At 43.1% G+C, this 24,216-nt stretch overlaps 1 protein-coding gene across 4 annotated transcripts in view; it reads left to right on the top strand.

Annotated features, from left to right (window-relative positions):
- LOC125179686 (kinesin-like protein KIF2A) overlaps positions 1-24,216 on the top strand; it is a 155,926-nt gene that overhangs the window by 116,817 nt on the left and 14,893 nt on the right. For all 4 annotated transcript variants that reach the window (XR_010827346.1, XM_066987374.1, XM_066987375.1 and 1 more), the window contains 6 exons: positions 130-193; positions 586-677; positions 927-1,069; positions 1,936-2,140; positions 5,173-5,283; positions 16,355-16,422. Coding sequence is in view for 3 of the 4 variants with exons in the window: in XM_066987374.1 (XP_066843475.1) it covers positions 130-193; positions 586-677; positions 927-1,069; positions 1,936-2,140; positions 5,173-5,283; positions 16,355-16,422 (683 nt within the window). In the remaining variant the exon portion in view is untranslated. The remainder of the gene's footprint in view (positions 1-129; positions 194-585; positions 678-926; positions 1,070-1,935; positions 2,141-5,172; positions 5,284-16,354; positions 16,423-24,216) is intronic.

Here is a 24,216-nt window from a genome sequence, read left to right as displayed (position 1 = left end):
CTACACGTCAGCAATGCACTTAATTAAATTTTAAAAAGTAACAAATATGTAAGCTACAGTTTTGTGATTTTTATTGTGTATTTTTTGTGTTTTTTCTGTTTTTGTGTGTGTGTTTTTTTTTTGTTTTAGACTATGGGTGGTGACTTTTCAGGAAAGAACCAAGATTGTTCAAAAGGAATATATGCACTTGCAGGTGAGACTTTATTGGTCTGTTGGCTTTTTACAAATTAATTGAGGTCAATAAATTTTCGACTCCCTATTGTACAGACATAAGGGTCTACATATTTTGCATTACAGTGGAGCTTTAGTAACATAAAAAGTAGTTCCTAGATGTGTAGTCTTTACATGGTAAAGTAAATGTATATATAGATTAATTTAAAAATGTAATAAAACTGATGATTGAGTTTATCATTTGGGGTCTTCTTCATCTTCCAACGGCAGTTTAAACTTCAGTGTTTTAGACTTGTTTGACTGACCATATCTGTTATACTTGCAAATTATGAGAGATGCTGTATAATGGATTATTAATATATTAACAGGTTTATGCTAACTAGATTTCTTTTTGTTTTGGAAATATATTCACAGCTCGAGATGTCTTTTTAATGCTAAAGAAGCCAAACTATAAGAAGTTAGAACTTCAAGTATATGCAACATTTTTTGAGATCTATAGTGGTAAGGTAAGTACCAGATCTTTTTCTGAGGAAGTGCTTTTTCACAAACAAGATTGTGACCTTGTTACATAGATTTTTTTCCTTTTTTGTACCAAAAGCTTTATTTCAAATAATTCTTTACACTTCCCTTCCAATCATATTTTTGCATGGGATGCTTTGCATATTTTGATATGGAATTTGAAACAAGTATCTTTTAAAACTCCTCTTTAACTGTTCTGTTTCCTCCCCGCCCCCCCCCCCCCCCCCCCCCCCAAGGTTTTTGACTTGTTGAACAGGAAGACAAAATTAAGAGTGTTAGAAGATGGTAAACAGCAAGTCCAGGTGGTGGGATTACAGGAACGGGAAGTCAAATGTGTTGAAGATGTTCTTAAGCTTATTGAAATAGGCAACAGCTGCAGGTATCTCCCATAGCTTCTACAAGCTTTTCATTGTAAATTAAAGAATCATAACATCTCCTGATTTTTTTTGTCTCTTCATATCTATGGCTTTTTAATATGCAGTGTGCTTTCTTGATGGTGTTGGCTGCAAATAATAAATCTGCCTGCCTTTTGAATTAAGAGTTTCTCTATCTCCTAGAGAGAAATAAGAACTGATTTTTCTATAGGATATGAACTGCATGCATTTATGTAACCAGTTTACTGGCTTAAATTCACATTGTTTATAATCTGGAATAATACCAGATTTTTTTTGGTTCTAAAAAGGCCTTAATACATAGTAACAGAGGTTAAGCATGAAACTTTTTTTTATTTTTCAGCTTCATTGTTTTTAAAATTAGCCTTTTGCATAGACTGCTGCCTCATCAGACAAAAATGCAATCAGCATTTTATGTGTAAGCTCTCTGATGATCTGAAATCTTTGAAAATCTCGTTATTCTTTTTTTTAATGTCTAGATGAGACCCTGAGCAACCTGATCTAGTGGGTGGCGTCCCTGCCTATGGCAGGGGGGTTGGAACTAGATGATCTATGAGGTCCCTTCCAACCCAAGCCATTCTATGATTCTATGATTCTATGATTAATAGGAAGGTAAAATATTATAAATCTTCCATTTATGCTTGAAGAGATGGAAACAGGTATAACTGTACTATGTACATCAGATTATTAGAGTTATATCTCAAGTGTCCATCAATATGTTAGACACAGTCAACATATGTAAGAAGATACAGGACACTGCTCTAAAAAAAATAGTGTTCTGAGGGTAGTGTGTTTAGCATGTATGGTCCTTCAGATCTTCATATGTCCTCCCCTTCTCTCCTTTTGTTCAAAGGACATCTGGTCAGACATCTGCAAATGCACACTCATCTCGAAGCCATGCAGTGTTTCAGATTATTCTCCGAAGGAAAGGGAAATTGCATGGCAAATTTTCTCTGATTGATTTGGCTGGAAATGAAAGAGGAGCAGATACTTCCAGTGCAGACAGACAGACACGGCTGGAAGGTGCTGAAATTAACAAGAGCCTTTTAGCACTCAAGGTAACTGAAATGTTTCCATTGAGTTTGTGTAAGTGGAAGCCTTCTACATATAATAGCAATGACTATTAAAACGAGTGTTTCTGCAGGCTTTGCTTGTCTACATTGTCTACTGATGTGACAGGTAAAATAATGTATTGATTTTTCCTTTAAATGCCTACAGGAATATCTGGTAATTACCAAGTAGAAACATTGTGCTACCAACTTTCATGTAGTTTAAAAATAAAAAAAAAAAAAAAAAAAATCCCAGTTCTTGAATTTGAAGACTTTTCTGATATACACCTAAATTGGAATGAGAGTTAACTTACTTTGGTACTCAAGGTCTGAAATACTAACTGGAAATATTCTTACTGATCTCAGTGTGTGTACATGTGTTTATTTATATATGTCTATATATTTATAAAATATATATAAAAAAACCTTTATGACATATTTCTTTACTGCTGTTAATTAATTCACTGAAAACAATACAACAGCAATATATCCAGAAAAGTAACAAATAGATTAAATTAACCCTTGAAAATTGGGATCCATTTTTGATAACTCTTCATAACAAATTGTCTGATACAGTTGCTTTATAGATTTTCATACATTAATCCAGAAAACATCAAGGGAGCTAAGAAATATTATGTAAATATTAAAATGTGGCGTTTTGTGTGTGTGTGTGTGTGTGTGTTTTATAATGCTCTGAAGGGGTTCAGTCTAAATAGTGAAAATGATTATTTGGTCTCAGTTGGGGAAACAGTAATTTTGTCCTAGAACTTATCTCTATTGTTGGTTAGCTTTGCTTAGGTTTACTACTCTCTGCACTAGCACTGTGCTTTTATATAAAGAATCTAAACCCAAAGTCTCTGTGCTTATTGTATTATCCCCAATATAAACTTGAGAGAAGACTTTTATCTGCCTCTAAGCAGATCTCACAGAACACCACAAAATTGTAATGTGTCATTACAAAATTGTATGGCATGTAGAAAAATTGGAAGCAGCAGTTCCAAAACTGTCCTATTTTGATTTCACATCAAAATAAATAATGCAAGCAACACTGTGTTGACTTTTATCACTTTTTTTCCAAGTGTATTTAATTTACTTGCTGATTTTGTGTTGGCTAGTGTCTTCAGTGCAATATTCATACACAGTTCTTTTTCATACAACTCATCTTTTTAATTATAGTGAGAAGTTCTGCTGCTGTACTGGTGGTTGTGATCTAAATTATATGGAGAAGGGGAAATAAAAATAAGTGGAGGTCTTGCAGAGGTCTAAACAGCAGTATGATAAGATATAACTGTTTAACAATATGATAATTTTCCATTTTTCATCTATCTCCAAAATCATTACACAGCTTTTTCCATTTAATTTCAACCTGAAAATAACTTCAAGGCTCTTGAATACAAACTGGTATGTTCGTAGTCTTTGGTGCTAATCCAAGACTTGCTACTCACATGTGGATGTCAGTCCTGTCTTAACCCACTCAGGTTTTTGGTACAAGAAGTTATTTATATGTCTCTACATGGAATTAGTGTTGTCATTTCATTACCTGGTTTACTGAGCTGTGATGAAAAGAAAAACTAGTTAAAAACTCTGTTAATTTAGAAGCTGGCAGTGTCCTCCTATAATCCTTTTACTATTAAGGAGACAATACAATTCTAATTTTTCCAAGAGTGAGCAAACTAAAAATCATTACAGTAAATTAAAATATCATAATGAAACTTGTTGGTTGCCATGCCTGTAATTCAATGTATACGTTTGTTACTGTTTTTAGTTTGTAATGTCACACATTAAAAATCTGTTGTACCTCTTCCTGTCTAATCTACTTTTCTCTTTATGTAAGTATAGTAGTAATGTACAAAAAAAATCAAAAATTTCAAGGAATGCACTGCCTTGCTCACCTATGTGTATTGAGTTCTTTTTAGCATTTGCATGTAATATTCACATTCAACAAGCTTCAGTCTTTCTGTTTACCTGAGCTGTGTCCATTCTATAAAATTCAGCTGGTGAATTTTTAAATAATCACTTTAGTTAAAGCCAATTTGCCATTGTGTTTGTTCTGTTCTGTATCATGGCAGTTTTATTCTGAACCCTTTTTTAGTTCTGTTTTATGCTGTTTCACAGTTGCAATGTTTTCTCGGATTATCTTCCCACGTTTTCTGGCCTGGCTTTTGTAAGAACCTGTTTCTAGGAATTTTCAAAAGCTTAAATTTAAACTTTCTTATGTAAGAAGCAATTTATTAGCAGATGTTTGAACTCTGAGTGGGCAGAAGTGATGTTAAGGTTATAATGATGGTGGATAGTACTCTTATACTGCTGCTACAGTTGCTGCTATAACTTCTATAGTAATTTCATAATATTTCTGCACAGTGTTTCTCACTGGAAGTCTCTAACCAGTTGTAAATATTAGTTTAGGCTCATACTCTTCTTATGAGTGAAAGAGGAGACATTAACCCTGTTTTTTCACATGAGAAATATTTTAAAACAGGAAATTGCTTACGTTTTCAAGTGTCTACTTGACGACATCAATGTAGAGCTATACTTGCTATGTTTGTGACCTGTGGAAGCTTTCAGAAAGTTTGGGCATTGGTGTTTTCATCTGAGCTGTAAAGAAAATTAGTGGTAGAGCCAGAATCAAAGCTATTGCTTTTAAGTGATAGAGTTAACTAACATGTCACCATCCACATTTCTTCTGTTGGTGGATGATATAGATCATTCAGGCTTCTGCAGCTGATAGAAATAGTTGTTAGTCTGAAGATATAAACACTGAATTTGTTGTTGGATACAGTAGATGTAAATATTTTGGATGAGATTGAGAAAGTTTTTAGGCGCCTAAATTCTTTTACATTCCTACCTCTCTACTGAACTTAATGAGAGGTAAAAGGCTTAACACTTCTTGAATCCAAGCTTTAATGTTAAATTAAACATTAACGTTGTTAGAGGACAGCAACATAAATAAAGCATGTATTATCTGATTTTTGAATTGCATTTGTATTATACATTTTTCTCTAACATGGGGTGAATAAATATCAACCTCTTTGTTCTTTCAGGAGTGCATTAGAGCCTTAGGCCGAAATAAACCTCATACACCATTCAGAGCAAGTAAGCTTACTCAGGTGTTAAGAGATTCGTTCATAGGAGAAAACTCCCGTACCTGTATGGTAAGTTTGTTTAGTTAACTGTATGTTTTAACAATTACAAAGAAAAAAGAATCTAGGAATACAGGATATTATGTTAAGAACTGCTCACTCACTGCTGGCAATCTGTTAAGCTTAAAATAAGAAAGAAGGAGAGAAAAAAACCACACACTATATTTGGAGGGAGTCTTTCAGAAGAAGTGTCTCAAATAATTTTCTCCCTCCTCTACTTTTTTTTGGCCTTTCTTATTGTTCTTCTTTTCTAGTTAGGCACCTAGATAGAAACACTTCTAGACTAGTGTCGTTGGGTTTTTATTGTTTGTTAGTTTTAATGTCTTAATTGTATGAGAGTACTGTTTGTTGAATTGTAATTTTGCAAAAGATGGTGTAAACTGCAAATATACTGATGAGTTACGGTCTTTAAATGACAAAGGCAAATTTAGAGTTGGTATCAAAGGCATCAGAATATGCTTTAGGCTGTTGAGGGGACCATAGCTGAGATAGGTGGGATGAATAGTTGTGTATTGTATAAGTGTGCATTTGCATTGGTCTGAAAAGCGGAATTCTTCTGTCAGGTAGAAAGGACAGATAAAAGCATTGATTTCCAGTGTTTTTACTTGTGCATCCATAACATTCTACCCTTATGGAAGTGCAAACTATCTATGGTGAATGCTGTTAGGCTTGTTTGTATTACTTTTCGCAGACTCCTTGGAATTAGTCTACAGGCCACAGAAATCTGCAGACTCACAGCATGAAAACCATGGTGTTAGGGCAGACTAGTCTTCTCTCTAGCTGTTATGGTTCTAGTTTGAAAATTGTGGTAAAATAGCATTTTTTTAATTAATCTTTTATTCTCCTTCAGTTTTCTAATGCAAATACGGGATTGTTTTCTTTCCACTGAAACATGACTTCATAAATTCAGGATCAGAAAGCTAAACTGTGCATCTCTAGCTAATGTATCCACACTACTGAAGAAAATTTGGAAAGTAAACCTTGTGGGAACTACTCTCCGTACATAGAAGGATTAATATTTGTGAATGTTTCATGAAGATCTTACCATCACCCTTAACATTCCTTAAAGTGCTAACAAGATGTCTCCGTTTTGAAAATCTGAAGCTTTTTTATTTATTACTTTTCTCATAGAGTTGTAATAATGTTTTTCCTGTTTAAATGCATAAGAATGCCATCAAGAATAACCCATGATCTATGGGTGTTTAATTCCTGATAAAGTTCATATTCCTTATTTTATATTCAATATAGTTCTGAATTAAGGAAAAGAATCCCCTCTGAAAGTGAGTGGAAATATGACTGAATTATTTTTCTTGTTTATACAACTACAGTCACATTACAATTAAGAAAATGAACCTACAGTACATCTTTACAATTCTTTGAATTGAGCTCTCACATTTGCAGCACCTGTTCCTGCAATAGCTAGATAGATGCAGAAGAAAGCTGCCTGTCTAGAGATCTGCCAGGTTTCTGAACATTATATATTGAATTGAGGGAAGTGTAGGAGATACTTTAGCCTAGAATTACCTCCAGTCCTTTTCAGTTCCCTGGAAAGAGGAGAGATTTGCACTGCAGTGGCCAAGTGGTGGAAAGAGTAGATAATGGTCAGCAACTTCACCCATCTTCTGGGTCTTCCTTTGCCTCTTGTATCCAGACAATTTATTCAGCCTTCCACTCTGGTATTTACAGCTGGCTCTTTGGCAGGGTGTGCCTGATTTGTAAGCACATTCATATTTAGGTTTTATTTTGTACACTGGCAAAATTTTACTCACAAAATGTACAGGGAAAGAAATGGCAAGTCATTATTGTTTATAATAGCTAAAGTTGAACAATCTTTTATTAAATTAAAAGAGTACTTATTTTGAGGGTGCAGTGACTGCTTTTTTGCAGCTGAGATATAATATTAGCTGTGGTGCTTAGAACTTCTAAAATGATTGCAAAATAGTTTAAAAATAAATTGTTTAATTTCAGGTTTCTACAGTTGACTGTAGGGATCACTGATATGTTCTCTAGAATAGGGTCTACTTTATATGAAGTAAATGAAAGCATAGAAGAACTTCTTAGGTATAGCAGTGTTTCAACTATTACAAGGTAACACATAGATAATGGTATTATTTACTCCAAAATATTTTAGCCTGTTACAGGCAAAATAAATTAAAGAGATTGCAACATAGAAATATTATGCCGATTTTGCTTATCAGTGAGGCATTTATCGTAAAGAAATTCCTTAATGAGACAAAGATTTGATCCAATATTCTAATGTGCAAATAGATTAAGACATTTGCAAATATGCTGGTATTTTTCAGTGTGGAAAGCATATAAAAAGATGCAGTAAAAACTTGTGATTTTAACTTATTAAGAGATTCTTGAAATGTGCTGGTATAAAATATTTTGCCTTTTTCATTTGCTTTCTGACATACTTTCTGACGTACTAAGTGGGATGTTCGAAAAAAACTTCTTTGGTAATTCCTACACTTAATTCTTATTCACCTTTGACTTTCATAGTTTAGACTTCTGTTCCAATTTTACAAGTTACATGTTCAGGGATGGAGCATTCTCCCCTGTATATAAGGTTAAAATACGATTCAGAAACTTAATTTTTGAAGATAACTTCCACATGGACAGTTATGACTGGGATCTGCTTCATTCTAAACAAATACAGAGACGTACAATCAACATAAATTGTTTGATTTGAACATTATTAGTCATCGCAATTGCGCTGAAGTTCTTCTCCTCAAATAGTTCCAAAGATTATTTGAAGTTGGTTTTGAAGAGTTACATATTAGCATAATGTATCATCATCTGAAATTTGCAAGGTAGCTACATAGAATAGTCCTTTTAAACCAGTTCTGCATCCTTAAGATGCTGCATCCTTGACCTGCTGCAATCATTAGTGAAGTTCCAGACTGCCCAGTCCTCCAGGTTGGGAATAGGAACTTGGAGACTTGAATGTCCCAAATGGGATGTTGATCCCACTGTAACGGCTTATAAGCAATACTGATAGGGAGAACGGTGATGGCTAGTCTTAAAGATATTCCTTTCCGTAGTGCAACCTTTTCCATTACTCAATTGGAATTACGAATGAGGAAGTGAGCTACGGAGAGGTCAGTCATAGAATCATAGAATGGTATGGGCTTCAAAGATCATATAATTTTGTTGTGGTTTAACCCAGCAGGCAGCTAAGCACCACACAACCAGTCACTCACCCCCCCCCTGCACCCCAGTGGGATGGCAGAGAGAATCAGGGGGAAAAAAAGTAAAAGATTGTGGGCTGTGATAAAGACAGTTTAACAGGACAGAAAAGGAAGAGAAATAATAATGATGATGATGATGATGATGATAATAATAATAATAATAATATGTACAAAGCAAGTGATGCGCAATGCAATTGCTCACCACCCGCTGACCGATGCCCAGCTCAGCCCCAAGCAGCAGTCCCCACCCCCTGCGGCCAGCCACCTCATATTAATTGTTCAGCATGACATCACATGGTACAGAACATCCCTTTGGCCAGTTTGGGTCAGCTGTCCTGGTTCTGTCCCCTCCCAGCACCTGGGGCGCCCCCCAGTCTGCACTGGCAGGGCAGTATGAGAAACTGGAAAGTCCTTGGCTTGGTGTAAGCACTGCTCTGCAACAGTTAAAACATCAGTGTGTTATCAACATGATTCTCACCCTAAATCCAAAAAACAGCACCACACCAACTACTATGAGCAAAATTAACTCTATCCTAGCTGAAACCAGGACAATATCCACCCCTTATTTCATACCATTTATGTCATGCTCCGGTCCAACACTTTCCAATACATTCCAATTAATCACCACTTTTTGTATATATTTATATAGGTGTATATATATATATATATATATATATATAATGTCCACTAAGTTTGTTTAGTCTGTGACTGACTTTGGGCTCCCATTTGCCACAGCAGTCTTTCAGGACAGAAGAGATGGTGTGTAATGTTGGATCAACTGGACGTCCTCTACAGGTCCTTTGACCTTAATTTGTTTTATGGCAAAACCAGCCTTCAGAAGGATTTGGAATATTTTCTTCCTTTCTCAAAAGCTTCTTCTCCTGTGTCACCCCACACGATCATATCATCAATGTACTGCAGGTGTTCAGGAGCTCCTTGGCTCTCCGGTTGATGAATTAGCTTATGGATGGGAATCAGGGAGTCTCGGTTGGTGTGATATTGCCGCCGGTGCACAGTTGTGGTAGCGATTGGCACCTGCTGTTCTTCGACCCTCAGCAACCCCACAACAGAAGGGTCCTCCTAGAGACCGGGCAAAGTAGACAACTGTTTAATGTCCTCTGTCTCTAAGGCAGCTATGCCAAAAGCCCACTGGTACCCTTTTGGTTCCTTGAAGTACCCTCTCTTGAGGTAGTCTATGCCAAGGATGCACGGAGCCTCCAGGTCAGTCACAGTGGGGTGCTTCTGCCACTCCTTCCCAGATAGATTCACTTCAGCCTCCAATACAGTTAGCTGTTGGGATCCCCCTGTCACTCCAGAAATACAGATGGGCTCTGCCCCTTTATAGCTTGATGGCATTACAGTACACTGTGCACGAGTGTCTTCTAAAGCCTTATACTTCTGTGGGTCCAGTGTGCCAGGCCATCGAATCCACACAGTCCAATAAACCCGATTGTCCCTCTCCTCCCCTTGGCTGGAGACAGGGCCCCTCTAGGCCTTGTCAAAGTATTCATTACTCTGGAGGACTGCCAGCAATTTTCCCAGAAGATCCCCCCCTTTTGTGATTGTTTTTCCTTGCAACTCCCATACCCGTGCCTCTAGGGTCGAGGTAGATTTTCCATCCCATTTCCTCATGTCCTCTCCATGGTCACGTACATAAAACCACAGCACGGCACATGGTGCGTATCCACTATATCCCCTGCACTGCTCTGCAACAACTAAAACCTCAGTGTGTTATCAACATTATTCTCATCCTAAATCCAAAACACAGCAACATAGCAGTTATTAGGAGGAAAATTAACTCTATCCTAGCTAAAACCAGGGCAAGTTTCAACCCCTCTGGTTCTAATTTAAATATACCCTCTTTCAATTTAAAGCCATTCCCCCTTGTCCTATCACTATGTGCCCGTGTAAAAAGTTCCCTCTCCAGCTTTCTTGTAGGTCCCCTTTAAGTACTGGAAGGCTGCTGTAAGGTCTCCCTGGATCCTTGTCTTCTCCAGACTGAAAACCTCCAATTTTCTCAGCCTGTCTTTGTAGGAAAGGTGCTCCAGTCCTCTGATCTTCTTTGTGGCCCTCCTCTAGATGTGCTCGAACAGGTCCATGTCCTTATACTGGAGGCCCCAGAGCTGAATACAGTACTCCAGGTGGGGGTCTCATGAGAGCCGAGTAGAGGGGGAGAATCAACTCCCTTGACCTGCTGGCCATGCCTCTTTTGATGCATCCCAGGATATAGTTGGCTTTCTGGGCTGAAAGCGCATATTTCTTTCCAACCCCTACAATTCTGTGACTCTGTCTCTAGGGAACCTGCCTTGACAGGGGGGTTGGACCCGATGATCTCTCGAGGTCCCTTCCAACCCCTACAATTCTGTGATTGCCAGCTCATGTCAAGCTTCTCATCAACCAACACCCCCAGGTCCTTCTCATCAGGGTTGCTCTCTATCCACTCTCTGCCCAGCCTGTATATGTGCTTGGGATTGCCCTGGCCCAGATACAGGACCTTGCACTTGGCCTTGTTGAACTTCATGAGGTTAGCACAGGCCCACCTCTCAAGGCTGTCGAGGTCCCTCTGGATGGCGTTCCTTCCCTCCAGTGTGTTGACTGCACCACTTAACTCAGTGTCATCAGCAAACTCTCTGAGGGTGCACTCGATCCCACTGTCCATGTTTCCAACAAAGATGTTAAACATCGCCGGTCCACACTACTGACCCCTGAGGAACACCACTCGTCACTCATCTCCACTTGGACATTGAGCCATTGACCGCAACTCTTTGAGTGTGACCATCCAGCCAATTCCTTATCCAACAAGTGGCCCATCTGTCAAATTCACGTCTCTCCAATTTAGAGACAAGGATGTCATGTGGGACAGTTTCAAATGCTTTGCACAACTCCAGGTAGATGACATCAGTTGCTCTTCCCTTATGTATCAGTGTCGTAGAAGAATTTGTCACGCATGATTTGCCCTTGGTGACACCATGTTGGCTGTCACCAATCACCTCCTTATTTTCCGTATGCCCAAACGTATTTTCCAGGAGGATCTTCTCCATGATCTTGCCAGGCACAGAGGTGAGACTGATTGGCCTGTAGCTCCCCACATCTTCCTTTTTTCTCTTTTTAAAAATGGGGGTTATGTTTCCCCTCTTCCAGTCTCTGGGAACTTCACTAGACTGCCATGACTTCTCAAATATGATGGACAGTGGCTTATCAGCTACATCTGCCAGTTCCCTCAGGACCCACGGATGCATCTCATCAGGTCCCCATGGACTTGTGCACCTTTAGGTTCCTTAGCTGGTCTTGAACCTGATCTTCTCCTACAGTGGCCAGTTCATCCTTCTCCTAGTCCCTGCTCTTTTGCGTTCTGGGACTTGGGCTATAGAGCAACCTAGGTCTCTTGCTGGCAAAGACTGAGGCAAAAAAGTCATTGAGTCCCTCAGCCTTCTCCATATCCTGGGTGTCCAGATCTCCTGTTTCCTTCGAGAGAGGGCCCACAGTTTCCCTAGCCTTCCTTTTATCACCAATGTACCTATAGAAGCCTCTACCTATAGGCTTCCTTTTTGTGTTTGAGTTTAGTCAGCAGCTCCTTGTTCATCCATGCAGGCCTACTGACGTTTTTGCTTGACTTCCTCTTTGTTGGGATGAGCTTGGAGGAGGTGACCCTTGAATAGAGACCAGCTTTCTTGGGCCTCTCTTCCCTCCAGGGCTTTCATAGAATCATAGAATCACAGAATATTCCGAGTTGGAAGGGACCCATGAGGATCATCGAGTCCAACTCCTGGCACCACACAGGTCTACCCAAAAATTTAGACCATATGACTAAGAGCACAGTCCAAACGCTTCTTAAACTCCAACAGGCTTGGTGCCGTGACTGTGTCCCTGGAGAGCCTGTTCCAGTGCATGACCACCCTCTTGGTGAAGAACCTTTTCCTGATATCCAGCCTGAACCTCCTCTGTCGCAGCTTGACTCCATTCCCTTGGGTCCTATCATTGGTCACTAAAGAGAAAAGATTGGCACCTGCCCCTCCACTCCCCCTCATGAGGAAGCTGTAGACCACTTTTCCAGGCTGAACAGGACAAGTGACCTCAGCCGCTCCTTGTATGTCTTCCCCTCTAGGCCCTTCACCATCTTTGTAGCCCTTCTCTGGACACTCTCCAATAGTTTCACACCCTTTTTGTACTGTGGTGCCCAGAACCGCACACAGTACTCGAGGTGAGGCTGCACCAGCGCAGAGTAGAGCGGGACAATCACTTCCCTCGACTGACTAGCGATGCCGTGCTTGATGCACCCCAGGATACGGTTGGCCCTCCTGGCTGCCAGGGCACACTGCTGGCTCATATTCAACTTGCTGTCAACCACAACCCCCAGATCCCTCTCTATGGGGCTGCTCTCCAGCGTCTCGTCGCCCAGTCTGTACGTATAGCCAGGATTGCCCTGTCCCAGGTGCAGGACCCGGCACTTGCTCTTGTTAAACTTCATGTGGTTGGTGATCGCCCAGCTCTCCGATGTGTCCAGATCTCTCTGCAAGGCCTTTCCACCCTCAACAGAGTCAACAGCTCCTCCCGGTTCAGTATCATCAGAAAATTTACTCAAAACACCTTCTAGTCCTACATCCAAATCGTTTATAAAAACATTGAAGAGAACTGGCCCTAAACTGGAGCCCTGGGGGACCTCACTGGTGACTGGCCACCAGCCTGATGTAGCCCCATTTACCACAACCCTTTGAGCCCTGCCCGTCAGCCAATTGCTCACCCATCGTAGGATGTTTCTGTTTAGCTGTATGCTGAACATTTTGTCCAGTAGGATCCTATGGGAAACTCTGTCAAAAGCTTTACTGAAATCCAAAAAGATCACATCAGCTGGTTTCCCTTGATCGACTAGATGGGTGACTTTATCATAAAAGGAAATCAAGTTAGTCAAACAGGACCTACCCCTCGTGAACCCATGTTGACTGGGACTAATGACTGCATTGTCCCCCAGGTGCGCTTCAGTAACTTCAAGGATCACCTTCTCCATAATTTTACCAGGCACTGATGTGAGACTGACAGGCCTGTAGCTGTCAGGGTCCTCTTTCTTGCCCTTTCTTGAAAATTGGTACAACATTTGCCAGCTTCCAGTCTACTGGGACCTCTCCAGATTCCCAAGACCTTTGAAAAATAATTGAGAGAGGTCCCACGATGACGTCAGCCAGCTCTCTGAACACCCTGGGATGAATCCCATCCGGACCCATGGACTTGTATGGATCCAGGTGGAGCAGCAAATCCCACACACGTTCAGGGTCGGTTGGGAGTTTGTCATTCCCACCGTCACGGTCCTCCAGCTCAGGGTACCCAGGATCCCAAAGCCCATCTTCGGCGTTGAAGATGGAGGCAAAGAAAGCATTAAACGTCTCTGCTTTGCCTTTGTCCTTGTCTGTGAGGTGACCATCCCCATCAAGTAGCGGACCTATGTTTTCTCTGGTCCTCCTTTTTCTGTTCACATATTTTAAAAAGCCCTTTTTATTGTCTTCCATAGACCTGACCAGCTTCAACTCTAATTGGGCTTTGGCCACATGAATTTTCTCCCTACAAATGCGAACAGCGTCCCTGTAGTCCTTCCACATTCCCTGACCCTCCTTTCAGCAGCCATAGACTTTCTTTTTGTGCCTAAGGTACTCTGGCACAAAGTACAGCTACTTTGTCCCATGGTACTCTACCAAGCCGATCCCTGAAGAGGCCAAATTCTGCAATCCCAAAGTCCAGGGTAGCGAGCTTGTTGTGTACTCTCTTCACCGCCCTCAGGATCCTAAACTTCACCATTTCATGCTCACTGCAGCTAAGGCTGCCCTTGAGTTTCACATTCCCCTTCAGACCCTCCCTGTTACTGAGTATGAGGTCCAGCATAGCACCTCTCCTCCTTGGCTGCTCTATCACTTGGAAAAGGAAGTTGTCATCAATGCATTCCAGGAACCACCTGGACTGCCTGTGCCGTGCTGTGCTGTCCCTTCAACAGATATTGGGGTGGTTGAAGTCCCCCATGAGGACCAGGGCTTGTAAACATGAGGCTGCTCCTATCTGCCTGTAGAGGTCCTCATCTGGTTGGGTGGCCTGTAGCAGACCCCTCACTATGTCACCTGTCCCTGCCCTCCCTTTAATCCTGACCCATAAACTCTCAGTCATCTCCTCATCCTAGGCAGAGCTCCATGCCCTCCATGTAGTCATTGACATAGAGGGCAACACCCCTTCTTCATCTCCCCTGCCTGTCTTTCCTGAATAGCCTGTATCCTTGCATTCCAACACTCCAGTCATGGAAATCATCCCACCACATTTCTATGATGCCAATAAGATCATAGCCCTGTAGGTGTGCGCATGTCTCTAACTCCTCTTGTTTATTCCCCATGCTGTATGCGTTGCCGTAGAGGCATTTTAGTTGGGCCCCTGATGAAGCTGACTTACCGGCTGGAGTGTCTGGAATTACTTCATGCTGGTCTTCAGGTGCTCTCCTGCTGACCTGTGAAGTCCTCCTGGACTGGGCTTGTTGGGGCATGAGAACATGTGACTTAGTAGGTGTTTCTTTTCAACAGAGTCTTGTGCCCTGAAGGTAGTATCATCATGGCTGTGGGCACCTACAGTGGCACTTCCCTATAGCTGTTCCTTATACACTTGAAGATGTAACAGTCTCCTGGCATTATGGCAGTTGCCACATATTGTATACTGTGAACAGTAAACTGATGAAAGCGATGCGTGCACCTTTCATATAAAGTGACTTTGGAAAGATTTTAGGAACATGTAGATTTTTGTTAATTAGTATCCACAATGCTTTATAAAGAGACATGCAATCAAATGATCTTTTCTAATCTACAATTATTTTCATTCGTAACTGATGCATACCGGTATTAGAGATTTATACAGTGTATTTATTAGCAAGCTCTTTAGACTTTCTAACCCCTTCCCATCGCATATTTTTCCTTTCTCCCTGGTAGGAAAAATTCCTCTCAGGATGACTACCTGTGCTCTTGTATGGTAATGTCAGCAGCAGGATGAAACAAAAGACCAGGATTATCTAATCTTCATCAGTTTCAGTCTCTTGATGCTGTGCTGCCAGCAAAAATGGTAGTGTGTAGGATCATAGAGGTGTTTTTCCTGGGTAGTGCCTCTACGGCTCTCCTGAAAGGAGCAGAGATGAAAAAAATGGACTACTGAGAGAAGCTAGCGAAAATCATGATGTCACTGTTGCATGATCACTGTTTTTATTTTTGCTGAGTGCTGAAAAGAAGGTGAGATCTTCAGGGTATTTTATTTAACTGGAAAAAGAAAGACTTACAGGTCCCAGATATGTCTGATAATAAGTTAGCTATCTAGTATTATTTACAGATAATTTCTAGTTCAGAAAAAGAAAACATTTATTTAGGAAAATACCTAAACACATGCTTATCTTTAATATCATTAAGTACAGTTTTGGACTATAGCCAAAACAAATCTCTTAATCAGTATGCAGTTTGCTTGAATGGAGAACAGCTTTTGAAGATGCATATAAAAAAATAATATCTGGTAATCATATGCAGGATGCATTAGACTTATTTTCTACTGAGTTGCATATTTCCTGTTTGAGGAGCCTTATTTTTTCAATTAGAGTTTTGCATTTACATATTATGTTACCAAGCTGTCAGATGTCGGAAATTGACTGAAATTTCCATGAATTCTTAATGTGTCAGGTGTGGTTAAAATAAAAATAAAAATGAAGGTTTGACTTGACATCTGTTCTTGAGATGTCATTGTATTGGGACAGCTGAACAGAGTAGATGTTTTTTGCGGAAGATCTCAAATGAAACGGGATTTAAAAAAAAAAAAAAGTTGATTTGACTTCATCTACCCCCTTTTATCTGTACAAAGCAAATTATTAATGTGTGGCTTCTTTTCTGCAGATTGCTACAATTTCTCCAGGGATGGCATCATGTGAAAACACTCTAAATACGTTGAGATATGCAAACAGGTATGGAAAATGTTATTGCTTGTAGCTTTCCATGATGTATAATTGTTTCAGACATTTGTTTAGTCATTTTTTACAACCGTTACAGTAGAATCAGTAGAAACTGCATTTAAGCCATTATCATAGAATCATGATAGAATGGCTTGGGTTGGAAGGGACCTCAAAGATCATCTAGTCCAACTCCCCTGCTGAGCAGGATCACCTAGAGCACATTGTGCAGGATAGCATCCAGGCGGGTTTTGAATATCTCCAGAGAAGGAGACTCCACAACCTCTCTGGGCAATCTGTTCCAGTGCTCTGTCACCCTCCCGGTAAAGAAATGCCTTCTCTTATTCAGCTGGAACCTTCTGTGCTTCAGTTTGTGCCCAGTGCCTCTCGTCCTGTCACTGGGCACAACTGAAAAGAAACCGGCTCCATCCTCTTGACACTCTCCCCTCAGATATTTATATACATTAATGAGGTCTCCCCTCGGTCTTCTCTTTTCCAGGCTAAACAGGCCCGGTTCTCTCAGCCTGTCCTCATACGACAGGTGCTCCAGTCCTCTAATTATCTTTGTAGCCCTCCTCTGGACTCGCTCCAGTAGTTCTATGTCCCTCTTGTTCTGGGGAGCCCAGGACTTGACACAGCACTCCAGGTGTGGCCTCACCAGGGCTGAGTAGAGGGGGAGGATCACCTCCCTTGACCTGCTGGCAACACTCTTCTGAATGCAGCCCAGGATACCGTTGGCCTTCTTGGCCACAAGGGCACATTGCCAACTCATGGTCAGCCTGATGTCCACCAGGAGTCCCAGGTCTCTCTCTGCAGAGCTGCTCTCCAGCAGGTCAACCCCCAACCTGTACCGGTGCTTGGGGTTATTCCTCCCTAGGTGCAGGACCCTGCACTTGCCCTCGTTGAACTTCACAAGGTTCCTCTAGGCCCAACCCTCCAGCCTGTCCAGGTCCCTCTGAATGGCAGCACAGCCCTCTGGGGTATCAGTTACTCCTCCCAGTTTTGTGTCATCAGCAAACTTGCTGAAGGTGCACTCTTCTATCATCCAGGTCACTGATGAATAAGTTGAACAAGACTGGACCCAGTACTGACCCCTGGGGGACACAGCTAGCTACAGGCCTCCAACTAGATTCCGCATCACTAAGCACAACCCTCTGAGCTCTGCCATCCAGCCAATTATCAATCCAACCCACTGTCCACTCATCTATCCCACACTTCCTGAGCTTGTCTATGAGGATGTTATGGGAGACAGTATCAAAAGCCTTGCTGAAGTCAAGGTAGACCACATCCACCGCTCTCCCCTCATCTACCCAGCTAGTCATCTCATCATAGAAGGGTAGCAGATTGGTCAAAAATGACTTTCCCTTGCTGAATTCATGCTGACTATAATGTGCTTTTTCATCCCCTTAGCATGCAGTTGCCAGCCTGTTTCATGTATATCTGCTAGCTTATTCTTATCAAAATTCTGCAGTTGCTGTGGCCCAGATTTTGTACTTTCTAAGTATAAGCAAATATCTGAGACACCTAAGTAAAATCTGGCTAATCCAGCAGTGACTTTATAATATACACAGAGAAATAAGCATCTCCAGAGGCTGAGTCAGCACCTCTGAGACCTGTACTGCTCTCTGAAAGTGTTAGCCTATCTTCAGTGATTGTAAAAGGAGTTTTTCCCAGCTGCAGTTCTGCTTAATTTCACATAGATGGGGCAATCTTGTGTGTGCTGCAGTGAGCATTGCTGCAGTTTTCCAGCAAGACCTGGAGTTCACAAAGAATAAAGGAAGCAAGCTAGCACCTAAGCCATCAGTAATCCTGCTGTTTTTTTGTTGTTGTTGGTTTGGTTTGGTTTGGTTTTGTGCGTGTGTTTTGTTTTGTTTTGTTTTTCCAGAAAAGGCTACCACCTAGTGGCCTGGAATCGCATTTTCTTGCCCAAATGAAAGATAAGGGCAAAATTGTGTCTGCTTCTGATTGTCTGGGCACTTCTTACTAGTCACTAATGGGCAAAAAGGGCTGCGAGAAAAGCTTATCACCACTTCCTCTTGGAATCTGAATTTGCCCCTGAATCAAGGGAATTAGTAGCAAGCCTGTCTGGCTTGGACTGGTCTGTGTAATTTCCTTCCTTGTGAAAATGAGGCATCTAGTCTAGTCCCCTGTATTAACGTAAAGGAGGGAGTTTTGTGTTCATGAAGACACGTTGGATCTTCCTGTCCCTTATAGACTACGCATTGCTGAAATCACTTCAGAAAAAGACACTGCAGAAAAATTAAATACCAAAACAGTTGTGCTGAATCTGTTTCTTCATCTTGGTATCCGTTTTGTACGTTGTTACAGGGTGTTGTGGTTTAACCAGGCAAGCAGCAAAGCACTACACAGCTGTTTGCTCCCGCACCCTCCCCCCCCGCCCCAGTGGGACAGGGGAGATAATCGTGAAGAAAAAAAAGGAAAAGCTAATGAGTTGAAATAAAGACAATTTAATATGAGAGAAAAGGAAGAGAAATAATAATAGTAATAACGATGATAATAAAAATAATAATAGTAGAAAGTACAAAGCAAGTGATGCACAATGCAATTGCTCACCACCTGCCAACCAACGCCCAGGCAGATCCCAAGCAGTGCCTCTTCCCCTGCCCAGACAGCCCCCAAGGTTTATTGTTCAGCATGGAGTCATAAAGTATGTGATATCCTTTTGGCTACTGTCCTCCATCTCCAAGGCAGCTATGCCAAAAGCCCACCAGTACCCTTTTGGGTACTTGAAGTTGAGGTTGTTTTACTTGGGTGGGCAGCCGAGATCCACCTCAGCCGCTCTCTCACTCCCCCTCCTCAAAGAGAAAGGGGCAGAAAACATGATGCAAAGGGCTCAGGGGTTGAGATAAGGACACGGAGGTCACTCAGCAATTACTGTGACAGGCAAAACAGACTCAGGGTAGGGAGATAGTAAGATTTATTTCCTATTACTAACAAACTAGAAAGAAGTGAGAAACAAAGGAAAGAAACCAAAAACGCCTTCCCCCCATCCACCCTATTCCACCTCCTCCCCCCAAGCAGTGCAGGGGAACGGGGGAACGGGGGTTGTAGTCAGTCTATAGCACTTCGTCTCCACCGCTCCTTCTCGGTCACTCTCTTCCCCTGCTCCAATGTGGGTCCCTCCCACGGGATGCAGTCATTCCCAAAATGATCCTGCGTGCACTTCTCACAGGCAGCAGCTCTTCAACAACTGCTCCAAATATGGGTCTGTACCACGGGGACCATCCCTCAGGAGCAAACTGCTCCAACCTGGGTCCTCCACGGGCAGCATCTCCTGCCAGGTCACCTGCTCCATGGGCTACAGGTCTGGCCTGGAACCTGCTCCAGCGGGGGTCCTCCAAAGGTTGCAGCCTCCTTCAGTGCAGGTCCACCTGCTCCACCGTGGTCTCCTCCACGGGCTGCAGCGTGGAAACCTGCTCCACTGTGGTACACCGTGGGCTGCAGGGGGGCAACCTGCTCCACCATGGTCCTCACCACAGGCCGCAGGGGAACTTCTGCTCCAGTGCCTGTAGCACCTCCTGCCCTCCTTCTTCACTGACCTTGGTGCCTGCAGGGCTGCCTCTCCTCTCTCTCTCCCAGCTGCTGTTCCCCAGCAGGTTTTTTTTCCCTTTCTTAAATATGCTTTCACAGAGGCGCAAACAACGTCACTTATTGGCTCGGCTCTGGTCAGCGGCGGGACCCTTACCTAACATGGGGCAGTGTCTGGATCCTTCTCACAGAAGCCACCCCTATGGCCCCCTGCTACCAAAACCTTGCCACGTAAACCCAATACAGAAGTAACCCCTCCTGAGTAAGTCTATGCCAAGGATGTACAGAGCCTCCAGGCCAGTCACAGTGGAGTGCTTCTGCCACTCCTTCCCAGTTAGACTCACTTCAGCCTCCAATACATTTAACTGTTGGGATCCCCCTGTCACTCCAGAAATACAGATGGGTTCTGCCTCTTTATGCTTGATGGCATTAGGGTACGCTGCGCACCGGTGTCTACTTATACATATACTTCTGTGGGTCCGATGTGCCAGGCCATCGAATCCACACAGTCCAATAAACCCGATTGTCCCTCTCCTCCCCCTGGCTGGAGACAGGGCCCCTCTAGGCCTTGTCAAAGTATTCATTACTCTGGAGGACTGCCAGCAATTTTCCCAGAAGACCCCCCCCCTTTTGTGACTGTTTTTCCTTGCAACTCCCATACCCGTGCCTCTAGGGTCGAGGTAGATTTTCCATCCCATTTCCTCATGTCCTCTCCATGGTCACATAGGTAAAACCACAATGTGGCAGGTGGTGTGTACCCTCTGTATCCCCTTTCTTGAGCAGAGGGATGCTTACAGCTGATAGCTGAGATATTGGTTCGTACAGGTTGGGAGGAAGATATATTCTCTTTAAGTTGGTGGACCTCTTGTGAAAGTTTTTCCACAGCCCAGATGCAAGCCCATAGGGAAGAAGAGAGACATTCTTTGTGCTACCAAAGTTGTCTAGCCAATTCATCCGCTGTGCATCCCTCTCGGTTTCTCCAGGTCATTACTGCCAATGAGCTGGCATACGATGATGGTGTGCTAAGTACAAATTTCATCGCGTGCACTTGACTTCATCTGGATCTTTGGATAACTGGTCATTGTCTAGGTCATCATAAATCACCTCCAGCACACCTAATTCCTTTAGGTACTGGATACCTCTGTCCATGGTGTTCCACTTTTTGGGATGACATGCAACATCTTCCTTGAAGAGATACCTTTCCTTCACGACTGACAGGAGATGCCTCCAGAGGGTGAAAACTTGTACTCCTTTTCCAATTGCTTTGTCAATGCCCCCTTCCCTAGCGAGGGATCCCAGCTGCCTGGCTTCCCTCCCATCTAATTCCAGACTATTGGCTCCACTGTCCCAGCACCAGAGCAGACAGGTGACAAGGTGCTCATCTGGACAGTGGCTGAAATCTTTTCGCATATCACAGAATCACAGAATCACAGAATTGTAAGGGTTGGAAGGGACATCCAGAGATCATCGGGTCCAATCCCCCTGCCAAAGCAGGTTCCCTAGAGCAGGTTGCCCAGGTAGGTGTCCAGATGGGCCTTGAATATCTCCAGAGAAGGAGACTCCACAACCTCCCTGGGCAGACTGTTCCAGCGCTCCGTCACCCTCACCGTGAAGAAGTTCTTTCCCATGTTGGTCCGGAACTTCCTGTGATCCATTTTGTAGCAATTGCCCCTTGTCCTGTCCCCACAAACCACTGAAAAGACATTGGCCAAATCCCTCTGTCTCCCACACCTCAGGTATTTATAAACAATAAGATCCCCTCTCAGTCTTTTTTTCTCCAGGCTGAACAGACCCAGGTCTCTCAGCCTTTCCTCATAGGGGAGATGCTCCAGGCCCCGTATCATCTTTGTGGCTCTCCGCTGGACTCTTTCAGGAGATCCCTCACTTTTTTTGTACCGGGGAGCCCAGAACTGGACACAGTACTCCAGGTGAGGCCTGATCAGGGCAGAGTAGAGGGGGAGTATCACCTCCCTTGACCTGCTGGCCACACTCCTTTTAACGCACGCCAGGATCCCATTGGCCTTCTTGGCCATGAGGGCACACTGATGGCTCATGGTCAACCTGTCGTCCACCAGGACCCCCAGGTCCTTCTCCGCAGAGCTCCTCTCCAGCAGGTCGTCCCCCAGCCTGTACTGATGCATGCGGTTGTTCCTTCCCAGGTGCAGGACTCTACACTTGCTCTTGTTAAACCTCATCTGGTGTATTCCTGCTGAGCTCTCCAGCCTGTCCAGGTCTTGCTGAAGGGCAGCACAGCCTTCTGGCATGTCAGCCACTCCTCCAGCTTTGTATCATCAGCGTACTTGCTGAGGGTGGACACTATTCCCTCATCAAGGTCGTCGATGAAGATGTTGAACAAGACCGGACCCAGCACCGACCCCTGGGGAACACTGCTAATCACAGGTCTCCACCCAGACTCTGCGCCGCCGGTCACCACCCTCTGAGCTCGGCCAGTCAGCCAGTTCTCAACCCACCTTACTGTCCTCTCATCTATCCCACACATTCTCAGCTAAATCCTATGCTTTCTCAGCTATCTTGTAGCTCATGCTGGGATAGGCCTTGGGTAGTTATTGATGCTCTTATGATATCTTCCTCTGTCCTCCTGTTCCCATGATCGTCCAGTTTGAGAATAGCCTGCCTTATTGTCTTCTTCCTCCTTTCTTGTCTGAGTAGGAGCTCCTTTCCTTTCCAAATTGCCTGACTTTCGCATCCATTGTTTTGTCTTGCATATAGGGGCAACTGATAATGCCACAGGTTTCTTCTTTGTCCCATCCATGGGGCCTGTCACAGGGAATGGCGTGGCTGCAGGGCCCGTTAGATGAATTGGAGTGGCTGGAGGGCCTGTTGCAGGAGCTGGAGTGTCTGCAGGAAATTGACACGGGGGTTGGGAGTGCCTCCAGGGCCTATCACAGGAGTAAGAGTAGCTGCAGGGCCTGTTGCAGGGGTTGTAGTGGCGTTGATTGTGGCTTGGTAAACATAGGCCAAGTCCCAGCACACTTCAGAGATTTGTGTCTCTTTGGAATTGACAGGGTGATGACACACCTTTTTCAAGCATACTGCCAGTTTTTCAGGATTCTGCACTTGTTCAGGGGTGAATTTCCAAAGCACTGGAGGTGCCCACTGCCCTAACTGCCTGTCCATATCCTCCCACACTCCCTGCCACTCATAACTATCCTGCCTCAAAACAGATCTCTGGATGACATTCTCAAGCAGTTGTTTAACCTTAAACAAAACCTGAAACTCATTCAAGAGACATAACAATAACGACATGCTGGTTTAAACATCCCAAGGACATTCAAAGTTTTGAAGATCTATCATAAATAGCTTGGAGGAGAAGGAGGAGGTGAAGGAGAAAGGGAGAGTGACAAAGCAGGGAGAAGTGTGTCCTGTTGTCCCCCCATAGATTGGCTCCCCAAGGAGAAAAGGCAGAGTGCAATTATTAATGGTTTACGAGAGATGGTTCGCAAAGTACAGAAGTGATGGCAATGCTGAGTGCAACTACCAGATTAGTCTCATGACCAGCAATTTTATCATATCATAAGCCAATGTTACACAGTACAGCAAAATAATAACCTTAAACCATCCCCCAGAAATGATAAACAGCATGACAGGGAACACATACAGTAAGTAATGTGCTATACAACTCTATTCAGAAAACAGACACAGCAGACCTGAGATCAAAAAAATCAACATTGTGATCAGCAACGAGTAAACTGATCTGATGCTTATATCAATTTTGTTTTAACATACTCTGCTCAGAGCTGTCATTATCTCAACTCTTTGAGCCCTACCTTGGGCGCCAAAAGGACTGTTGTGGTTTAACTCGGCAGGTAGCTAAGCACCATACAGCCAACTAGCCAGGGGGATGTGGGAGAGAATCGGGAGGAAAGTAAAAGTAAAAGCTCGGGCGTTGAGATAAAAACATTTTAATAGGACAGAACAGGAAGAGATAATAATAATAGAGTGCTCCCTCAGGAAGTTTGCAGACCACGTTGGGGGGAAAATGTTGATCTGCCAGTATAAAGGCCCTGCAGAGGGACCTGGACAGGTTGGATCGATGGGCAGAGGCCAATGGGATGAGGTTCAAAATGGCTAAGTGTTGGGTCCTGCACTTTGGTCACAACAACCCCATGGAATGCTACAGGCTTAGGGAAGACTGGCTGGAAAGCTGTGCAGAGGAAAAGGATCTGGGGGTGTTGGTCGATGCTTGCCTGAACATGCCCAAGTGGTCAAGAAGGCCAATAGCATCCTGGCTTGTATCAG

This window comes from Anser cygnoides, chromosome W (assembly GCF_040182565.1).
Source record: "Anser cygnoides isolate HZ-2024a breed goose chromosome W, Taihu_goose_T2T_genome, whole genome shotgun sequence".
In the NCBI taxonomy this organism is placed as follows: domain Eukaryota; kingdom Metazoa; phylum Chordata; class Aves; order Anseriformes; family Anatidae; genus Anser; species Anser cygnoides.
This window is presented reverse-complemented; position numbering and strand designations above follow the sequence as displayed.